This window comes from Symphodus melops (assembly GCF_947650265.1).
Source record: "Symphodus melops genome assembly, chromosome: 5".
Classification (NCBI taxonomy): Eukaryota; Metazoa; Chordata; class Actinopteri; order Labriformes; family Labridae; genus Symphodus; species Symphodus melops.
The window spans coordinates 10,416,094-10,426,874 of NC_136695.1; the positions used below are offsets into that span (position 1 = coordinate 10,416,094).

A 10,781-nucleotide genomic window follows, 5' to 3' on the forward strand; every position below is an offset into this window, starting at 1 on the left:
AACTGAGCCGTGCTGACAGAAGTCTGGTCACTAAAACAAAATAAACACCATGAAGCATAATCTGAGTGACACAAGAGAATAACTAAATACAAACAAAAACACACAATACTGTTACCCTTACTTGGAGTCAAGTGTCTACTGGATGACCTCTCTTAGATGGTGGATTAATCCACTTGTGGTTCCAATCCAATTGAAGACTCTTGTCTTAAAATAACTCTCCTATTCTGCAGTCCAGACCCAGCCAGAACAAAAACATTTTAAAAAGTCAAATCATCCTGTTGTAACCTCATGACTTTTATGTCAGTGATGAGAGTATAGCATCAGAAGAGGGCTAGTAGGGAGTTATTTCAATGGGAAATCTTAGGCCGAACAAATTCAGAAAATGTTGTATTCACACATCTTTGTGACATCTTTGGCTCTCTTAATCTTGGTAATCAAGTAAATTATTGTTGCTGATGAGTCATCTGATAAAATGATGACTGGCTAGGCTAGCCTGAGTCTAACCTTACGAGTCTCTAAGCATTTTCTCTCAGGCTTTCTAGCCTTAAAGTCAGCACTATTTACATGGTTTGGTTTTGGTTATGGGTACAGACAAAGAAGTTGAAGTTCAATTATTAAAAAATACAAATAATTCCTCTCCATTCATAGATATTGGCATTTATATCAGAATAAACTGATCTTTACATTTTAGTGTGACTATATGACATTAGCTTGTTAGCTGACAGATTTATGGCTCTACTCCCAGAGTTCCTACACTGTATATGCTAATGGTTTTTGTTCAACTGTGACCACACCAAGCCTGTCAACCAACACAGGATAAGACTGAATGATAGCCATCTCTTCGACCTTTTTTAAAAACCATTTGTACATAATGGCCATGTATACACAATGTTAAAGAACACTGAAACAAAATACTGCCTTTAAATTCTTTGCGCGGTATCTTTGTGGAGAAATGGCCAGACCTCCAGCACTCTAATATAAGAGACAAAAGCAGCATTGAAGGGGAGGGAGAGAAGACAGGAGGGGCTGAAAGAGGTGGGATGCTTGAGATGAGCTTCATAGGAAGGTGATGAGGCTCAGACTGTCTCCCTCTCTGTGTCTGGGATGGGTTAATGGCTCGTCTGAATGAGGACCATCTTACAAAAACACGAAAATGAGCTGACGAGGTAGGGCTATTAAGAGGAACCTGCTGCTGAATAAACACAGCATCACAAGTGTGTGTGTGTGTGTGCGCGCACTTGAGTAACCTTCTGATCATATTACGCTCACTTTATTGAGTGAGCCCTGGAAAAAACACTAATAAAAGCTGCATAAAGGGGCTGCAGCCTTTTTAAACTGGTTTATGAAATGTCAGTGTGTGTGTGTGTGTGTGTGTGTGTGTGTGTGTGTGTGTGTGTGTGTGCGTGTGTCTCTTTGTTTGTGTTTTTGTGTGTAAAGCTGAAGTCCAGGTTGGTTGCTGGAGGGGAACGAGGCTACACTTTCCTTTCTGTCTGGCTGATCCACTCCAGTCCATCAGAGGAATGTCTGGTCAACAGCAATGTGTGGGGTCAACCTGAAACACCTGGCCACACCTGGGACTACCTGTATGCACCGACATGCACATATGCTCATATATTTGACACATATGTTTGGAGCTTTACAGTCCACCGAAGAGGATTGACAAGTGCAGCTGCCTAACAGAGAAAGGTTTGTCCCGTTCTTTACCGCTCAGTTAAAAGACGGCTTGTAATCAGACTGCCAACATCATCGAGTTCAATCTCACATAACCACTGTCATCCACCACTAAAAAGCCTGTGATAAACACTCATATACTGGTAATTTCACAATGATCTCAGCCCCACCCAGAAGAAGAGCACTGATGTCAGACTACTCACACATGAAAAAGAAAAGATTAAAGGTTGCAGATTAAAATGAAAAATGTGACGAGTCCCATCTCTAAACATGGTTACTCAGACACATTCTTTGAAAGACTTTTAAAGTCATAATTTGGTGAGTTGGTAAAGTTGACTTCTTTAGGAATCTTTTGATGAATGAAGCATTTGATAGCTACGTTAACAATAAGAGACTTAGCTTGCTCGGCTCAATCAAGTATTTCTTTTTTTAATTATTGATATTTTTACATACTTATTAATGCAAGGGTAAATTCTGGTTTTAAATTCTATGATTGATGGACATGCTTCTCACCAACATACTGTAGGCCAGAACATGGACAAACAGGACCTGTAAACATGCATTCATGGAATATGTCAGAGTGGAGCTGACTTTCCAACAACAGCACCAGCTTCCATCCTTTGGTCCACAGTGGGACTTAAACCAGCTATACTTCACCATGTCCCTACAGACTGCGCTACTACCGTCGAAAATGAGCGACTGCATATTGAAAACAACACAAGAGTTAAGTCATGCTGAAGGTTGCATGAGCCTAAAGTCTTCTCCAGTAAAGTTGTTCTTTGGGCTTCATGGAATCATTAGCATGCTGACATCTTTGTCACATGTTTAGCAGATACTTCTCATTATCACTTTTTTTGCTTTACATGTTAGTATGCTAATGTCTATAACACTAAAAGGCGAGAGCACATCACTCCTGTTCTTAAGTCCCTCCACTGGCTTCCCTTCCCTTATAGAATTGATCATAAACTTTTAATGTTTGTTTTTAAAGCTCTTAATGGCCTCGCCCCATCCTATTTATCAGAGCTTTTAAATGTCCGTGATCCTGGTAGATCGTTAAGGACAACTGACCAACTGCTGCTGGAGGTACCCAGGTCAAAATATAAGCACTGGGGTGACCAAGCGTTCTCTGTTGCTGCTCCCAGGCTCTGGAATCGGCTTCCAGCTGAAATGTGCCTTGTTTCTGAGCAAAGCCTTTTTGAATCCAGGCTGAAAACGTATTTATTTCATATGGCTTTTAATACCCAGTAGCATGGTGACACTTTTATCTTTTACCTTGTTTTACTTTGCTGTATTTTATTACTTTTATTCAACTATGTTTTTATTGGATTTTATTTTTATTTTTCGACTTGTTGTAAAGCACTTTGGTTAGCCAAAAGGATTGTTGTAAAGGGCTGTATTATAAAGTATATTTACATTTTACAAAAAGTACATTTACATTATTTTGATATGTAAGTTAGCAGGTATTTGGTCCAAATTAAAATGTTTGAAAAGGTAATGATACAAGATGGGAATTATAAGAATCAACAACACAATAGGCTATCACAATTAAATCATTTACAAAGCCTTATCCCGACACAAGCAAATGATTTATTTTGTGCAAAACTTCAGATAATTTTATCCGGTAAGAATATAGGTACTTTAAATCTTTAAAAAGGAGATTGGGTGACCAGTCAGTTTCCTTCCATTTATCATTTGTCAATACATCTGATCATATAAGGGTTGGCGAGAGCACACTAAACTGTAATGTCAGTCAATCATAGGTCTGACACAGCGGGACAAACCTCTTTACTCAAACACCTACAGGGAATTGAGAGTCATCACTTGACTTAACAAGAATGTCTTTGTTAGAAAGCCAAAGTACCAGAGAACTCCACAACGATGTGCCCAGTCAGCTGTAAGATTACAACCTGAACCTTTTTGCTGGTGACCATGCTAACCACTGCCCCCCCTGCTTACTTATTAACAAGGATTTATTTATTTTTGTTTCATCAACAAAAAATAAGTATGATGAAAACATAAAAATTCCCTTTTACTGGACTGGAACTTTCTTAAGTCTAAAGTCTAACTTCAAATAGGCGGACTTACTTTACTTACTTCATAGACTTCCAAAAAAGAATTGTATTATCAGAAGATCAAACTCTTGGTAAAAAAAAATAGCGAAAGACTACAGCCTTAAATGCAATCAGCACGATGTGGGTCTCATTGTTTACTCTTTATCTCATCAACCTATGATTGTTTTATGTTTCAAGAAAAAAACATTGAGTGTATGATGGATATGGAGCAGAAATCTGAGATTCCAATAAATGTGGAAATATGTCCAATGTTCATGGAAACCATGGCTAACAACAAGGACAAAGATTTTCTGTAATTCTTCACCAACACAAAAAAAACTGTCAGCACAAAACTTTTATGAGTCTTCACTGGCAGAAACAAACTAAGCCTTAGCGTCATGCTGACAGTGTGCTCAATGGGAATCAAAAATACAGACTACAGGCGAAAGTCCAAGCCAGGTCATCAAGCCATTTTCTCACAGACATCTTTAAGCAATCTTGACATCATTTTACTCGAGTGCATTCTCTGTTAAAAGCCTTATCAGGCCTCGCTCGAGACATAAAGCAGCAGCAAAGCAGTTTCACATGGAAAACTCAGCAGATAAGTTACTCTGCAGCAACCAACAAATCCTCACACTTACCCACAGGAGAGGAATAAGAGAGCCCAGATGAATATTTCCATTTTAGGATACAATCAAGCACTTTTGTTGCCAATTGTTTGTTTGTTGCTATATTTATTGGTTTTATGTATTGGTTTTAGGAAAAAGAAAGCCATGGGAGGAAACAAATAACATTTCTAGGAGCAAGACTCAATGAGTGTGACAGCCAAATCAGGGTCAATCTAACATGAGAGCATAATGACTTCCAGTTGCTTCAGAGGGTTATCAGGAATGTTACCATTTGAAATACCAGCACATCCCTGTCTGATACAGTGCAGATCAAGGTTCAATCAGGACACAGATTTCTTGCAAAGCACTTTCTGGGTAAGGATGCTGAAGCTTACATTTTGTGATGGGCAAATGTTGACAAACAACATATTACAGCATCAAGAGGATCAGTTGGAGTTTTCTTTGAATTTGGCATTACAATGTGAGTGATAGCACCATTGTTTCTCCTGGGGCCGATAGTATTCATGTATATGCCACAGTGATTTTACAGTATTTTCAGCTACCTCATAATTTATGTGCTAATAAATTCAATTTTTTTCCTCAGCAGGTGAAAAAAAACCCTCATATGCTATCATCACAAATCGTGGCCTACCTTATGGTTGTGTGAGTTAAGCTGTTCATTTTAATGTCATATATTGTGTAAAACACACTTAACACTATGCGTTCCTAGCCTGTCAATAAACCCTCTAACTATGAGGAAAAGCTTTTCCTCTTTTGCCTGCTCTAATTTTTAGAAAATGTGTGCTCAAATATGCACTATTAGAGATTTTCCCTTTGTGACATGACAAAGGGAAGTAACCCCTCCTCCAGGTCTGTGACGCTCTAACAGCTAGTTGTTTGTTCTGCCCTCTGAGTCTCACTGTAAATAGGGCAGGCATAGTGAGCTTGGGCGTGGCCAGCACAGCTCACTCGCATTTAAAGCTGCAGACACAGAAGCGGCCTGTCCTGAAGAGGACTGACAGAGAGGGTTTGTAGGCATGATCAAATAAAGTATCAAGGTGGATTTTTGGCTAAAATGCAACAGGCAACATGTTTTAGGTCACTCTTTAAACTGGTTAGAAAGGAGGATGTGACCTTTAAGTATTCTGATGACACAGCTGGGACATGTTTGATAAGTTACTCTAAAGACCCTGGGCTGCATCACCAACATGCCATAAACAAAGTGGTGGAGTGGGCTGCTTAAAAACCTTCCAGAAGTGCACAAAGAAAACAGTGGCAATTGTTTTTGGTTCATTTAAAAAAATACAATTAAAAAAAAGTTAGTGTTTATGAAATACAGGTGGGAATTTAGAGAAAGACATTCACTGTCCACTAACATCAAATCAAAAGTTCTCCACTAAATGAAAGGACTGTAGACCCAGAGACTCTTTGACTCTGCCTATAGTATTAACAAGTTAAGACTGGCTAACAGTGTTGTATTTGAACATACTCGTAGCAATTAATAAAAACCATCAAGTGTCAGCTACAGTCAATCAATCTTTATTTGTTTAGCGTTGATTCTTAATAACTGCTTCCTCAAGACACTGAACAAAAGAGAAGGTAAAACCCTTAATTATTCTTAGATTATGTTACAAAAGAGCAGGTACACAGTTATATTATTAAGACCCCACATTGATCCATCATGAGCACTACAAGCAACATTTTGCAAAGTTGCAGTGGCAAGGAAGATACAGGGCCTCATGTTTTAATACGGTCAAACTTAAGCACTGCTGTACACCAGTCAATCCCACAATCGGAAATGGAGCTTCATCCAAAATCAGTTGTTGTATGTTGAAGAGCCTTGAATATTTGTTTGGTATTTGAAATGTTGTATTAACTTAAGTATGTCATATACAGAGATCCTGGGATGCAAGTCGAATTTCTTTTCAATTCTTCTGACAATAAAGTCCTATTAATATAATAATCAGTCAATCAATTAAATTATCAATTAATTAAAAAAAACATTCCTTACAGATATTAATGTATAATGGTAGGTTGAAAATAGGACTGAAGCTTTTACTACCTCAAAGGTTTTGAGTTTTTCAACCATCTTTAGGCATCTTTAGACCTCCATCCCCAACAACAGCTTAGCGCAGTGAAACAAACTCACGGATTGGTTACTGAAAGCGTTTTTTCGGAGGGTTGTTGTTGTTTTTCAAGGCTATAGCAGGCGGAAACCAGCGTCAGAGCGACGTACTGAGTGGCAGGATTCACACAGACACTTGGTTAACGTGTGATCAAGCAGTGAGACAGAGGACGTCTGTGGAGTGTGGCCAGCCCTCTCTTTTCCACGACAGAAGACCCTTTCTTCACCATGAAGCCCACTTCATGGCTTTATTGCACATGCAGCGAGCTCACACAAAACACACCTAATATCAGGACCCACCCCTAAGAAGGAGGATGGAGCACTAATGAAGTATTTTAAAGCTGTATGTTTACCTATACGTCACGCACGTGTATCAGCTCTGCATGTTTATATGTGTGAGCGCAGAGATTAAAAAAAGAAATTGAAGCCTGTCGATGTGAGGACAGGCTGCTTTCAGCACGGCAGCCCTCAGCTTCAATTAGCAGGTTGTTCTGTGTGACTGGCTCCAGTTAGAGGTGAAGTGGGCCAGCTGAAGGAGGTAAACACACCTCATCCCCAGGGTTCACTGGAATCAGAAGGAGGGCAACAATGTGCCACTTGCCTCAGCCACAGAAGCCTACCTGTCTTTGGTCGCTAACACGCTTTAGCAGTCATTTCCTACCTTCTCCTCCAATTTCCTTACCTCAGTTCATGTACGGGACTGACAGTGAATGTTTCACCTGGCAGCATAAGAAACCTTTTTTTCTGCTGTGACTCTAACTTGTGTGTGTTTGAAGGAGTCTGTGTTTTGGGTCATTTAAGCTAACTGATGAAAGAGTAAGTTTATCAGATACCACCAACCTTGAGTGGCTAATTGCCCGCTATGTAGCATAAAAAAATATAGGAATATTTGTTTTGGAATAAATACTACATTTATTTTATATAGACAGAAGTGGTTGTATGAGCCAATCTTTTACTTTTCTTTCATAGAACAGCATTTATTTTTCTTTTCGACAAAATAACCAACAAACAGAAGTATTCCGCTTTTTTTAAATGAATGATTGAAATGACTATTTAAGTGATTACTCTCATAGCAGACCAGTTTCTGTACATCAGTAATTATTCATATTAAAGTGAAGAAAGAAAAGTTGCTCTAAAATTCATCCTCCTCCTAACATTACTCACAAAAAAAATAGCAGGAAGTCTGAGACACATAACTTAAGCTTTAGCTCCCGGTTTGCATGTCAAAGAACATGTTTTCGAAAAAGACCTCTGTTCGAATATTCATAATTAAGTGCAACATTGCATGTGCTAACCAGTCATACTTTACATGAATTTAGGTCAACCTATCGGCCCCCTTGAAAAGCTCCTGTTGTACACAGCACTCATTCAGAGTCCCAAGGTGTAAATTGAGATGTAAACAAACAGTTTACTGGGTCAGTTGGAGTGCTGTGGGTCCGAGAATGACCTCTATTATTTACAGGCAGAGAAAGAATAAATCACATTTTGACAACAGAAAACTAAAGAGGGATTTCATGACGATGCAATAATGAACATTTAAGTGTAATCTTCACAACAAGGAGTTTCTATTTGAGGAAGGTTATATTTAAAATGCGGTGTGCACTTCAACACTAATGTCTTTTAAGTACTTAAAATCAATTTTGCTGTAAAACTTCATTTACAGCAGTACAGGCTTAGCTTCCATGTCATTACTTTGGACAGCTTCTCCTAACAAGGGCTCTGTAATTCTCACACACATGGGTTGGTTTGCAACATGAGGTGGTCTGAGCAGTGGTGTCATGAACTTGACTAACATTTAAGTCTCTGAACAGTAACTAGCTCACCACCCCTCACTTCACGGACACTGGCCTGTTTTAACCTCACTCTCTCACTTATCAGCTCACTGATGACACCACCCGTGCTGGCAGCTGGGGTAAACTGACATAAATGTTATCACACTAGTGCAGTTGTATTTCTAAAACTTTTTTCAACAACTCACAGTGATATATAAACCAAAAGTTATATAGCCTATTATTGGACATTGAAAGACCTACAGTTATGCTTTCCTTTAACTTATAAAGGGGAAATATCTGTAGCTCAGGGGGGGGGGGACTTTTCAAGTTTTCTGAAACATGTTCGTCTTTGATATAGATTGGTCAAATTCTAGAGTGGCCCTGAATTCCAGCCTGTTGTTTGGATGGGCAGTCAGCACCATGGACAGAGACCCTGGTCACTACAGCTTGACCTCTGGGGGTCCGCCACAATACACACAAACCAAGAGAAAACACTGGAAATGGCTCAGATGCTGCCAGAGTCTCTTTTGTTAAAAGTGCATTTAAGCAAAAGGAGGGCCATACAACTGGCTAATAATACAGGTAAAGTTGGTCAAAGCAGTCAAGTTAAAAATGTCAACAGACTACAGTTCCCACAATGAGAGTTAAGCATCTTCCTATCCCATGACCTAGAAGGAAGCTGCTGCTTAGCATTTGCTGTTACAAGATTGTGCAATCTCCTATAGGCTCTGCCTGCTACCCTTTTTTGTTTAAGAAAAGAGCAATTTTTTTAAATTTAATTTTTTATGTTGCATAGACTTAACGATTATTCTAACTTGTCATGATATACAGTAAGTTCTCATAGTCACAATAGGATACTAAATGCTGATTCATATATGGCCAAGGCCTAGTGCACTGGGATAAGGAGGGCCTGAGGCATCTTATCCCATCTCCCCCTTCCCATTTTTCTTTCCAATGTCCTTCACCTGCTCTTTCATTATATTAAATAAAGAGTAAAGTATTTTACATTCTTTTTATAAATTGTCTTGAGATGACATTCGTTATGAATTGGCAATATACAAATAAAGATTGAGACTGAGGCGAGCTTCCTTTTATCAAACATGCCACTGTTACCAAAGTAGAGTCTTTGAAAGGCAATACGTGACAAGGCAGTTTGAACAAAAGCCCCACTGTGTGTGACAGCAGCGTATGGCCCCTTTAAATCTAAATATAACCAACCGCGTTTAAAGCTGATAGCTCCCAGATAATGTTGCGTTCAAGTAGCCTACTCCTGGTTGCGGATGCCAGAAGTCCAGGAAATAGAAAAAAGACAGAAACCACTTGTGCGAGCACTAAAGTAGGCTATGAACATACTACATTACATGTACGAGGAATATTTGAATGGCTGCCAAATAGTAGTGGTATGAAGATGATGTAGGCGATGCTGTAAATGTATCTCAATATTTAAACACGTAGGCTATGCCTACTGTTAAGACTGCAATCACTTAGATTCAAGCAACATCTTGTTAAAGCCCATTACGGTTTAATGTTAAATCCGTAATTATGATGTGACAAAGCATCATAATCGTCCACCGTCCAACAGTTTGGTAGCCTAGTTGCCGCACAATTCAGAATTATAATATTTCCTACAGCCCCTGAAGGCAGCAGCTACTTGACAACCTCGTTGTTCATAGAAACAAGCCAATAACTCAACAACTGAGTCAACCCTCTTACCTTGTTCAGGTGAGGGTTTCGGGTGACATCGTAGCCCCTCTTCTTGGTGTAAACAAAAGTTTTTCTTTTGGTTTCAGACTTGTGCATCTCGGTTTCCACTGACTCCCGTCTGACCAGCCCGTGTGCCATGTTGTTGTCTCTTTAAATAGAGCAACGGTGAACTGTTGTACACTCAACAAGTGGATGCGCAGGTCCGACCGTTGAGCTCTGCACGCGCGTCTCTGACGGTCACTAAATCTAAGATGAACAGCAGTGTTAATCAGTCCGGATGTTTTATTGTTTATAATTACTTGCTAAAGGTCTTGATGAGCAAAGTTCCTTTGGGTAGATGCTTATCACCAAACAAAACTGTAAAATAGAAAACTTACTAATATAAATCATTTAAATATCCCTGTAACTCCTTCCAAAGGGGTGCATGTATTTTAGCATAAGATTTGTAGTCTTAGACAAAAAAAAAAAAAAAATTACACTATTTTAATACATAAGTTATTTGAGTTATCAAAGTGTATTTACATAGTATATTATTTTCTTTATGAAGAGTTCATATAGATTTATTGATAACTGTATAGTTAAAGTAGCCTAAGGCGAGCTAAGATCGTTATAGCAGTGGCATAAGGCATAGCCATAGTATGTTTAATTGTGTTGTAGTATTGTTTACAATAATACTGTGCCTATATAGTGTAGGTCTATGCTTTGTGATGAGTCATAGTGTTTGTTGCAAACAGGGTCTTTGGGAGGCAGTGTTACTGTAGACTGTGACAGGAATGAGGATATATGAAGCCAAGGTCATTCTTCAGCCCTCACAGTTTAAGCAGGAGAGTTATGCAACTTTACACAGCAT

The 10,781-nt window shown here is 39.0% G+C and overlaps 1 protein-coding gene across 1 annotated transcript in view; it reads right to left on the reverse strand.

The window, feature by feature from the left end:
- me1 (malic enzyme 1, NADP(+)-dependent, cytosolic) overlaps positions 1 to 10,157 on the reverse strand; it is a 69,355-nt gene extending 59,198 nt beyond the window's left edge. Inside the window, exon 1 of the mRNA XM_079343546.1 lies at positions 9,941 to 10,157. Within this exon, the coding sequence (XP_079199672.1) occupies positions 9,941 to 10,069 (129 nt within the window). The 5' untranslated portion in view covers positions 10,070 to 10,157. The remainder of the gene's footprint in view (positions 1 to 9,940) is intronic.
- Between the last annotated feature and the right edge of the window lie 624 nt (positions 10,158 to 10,781).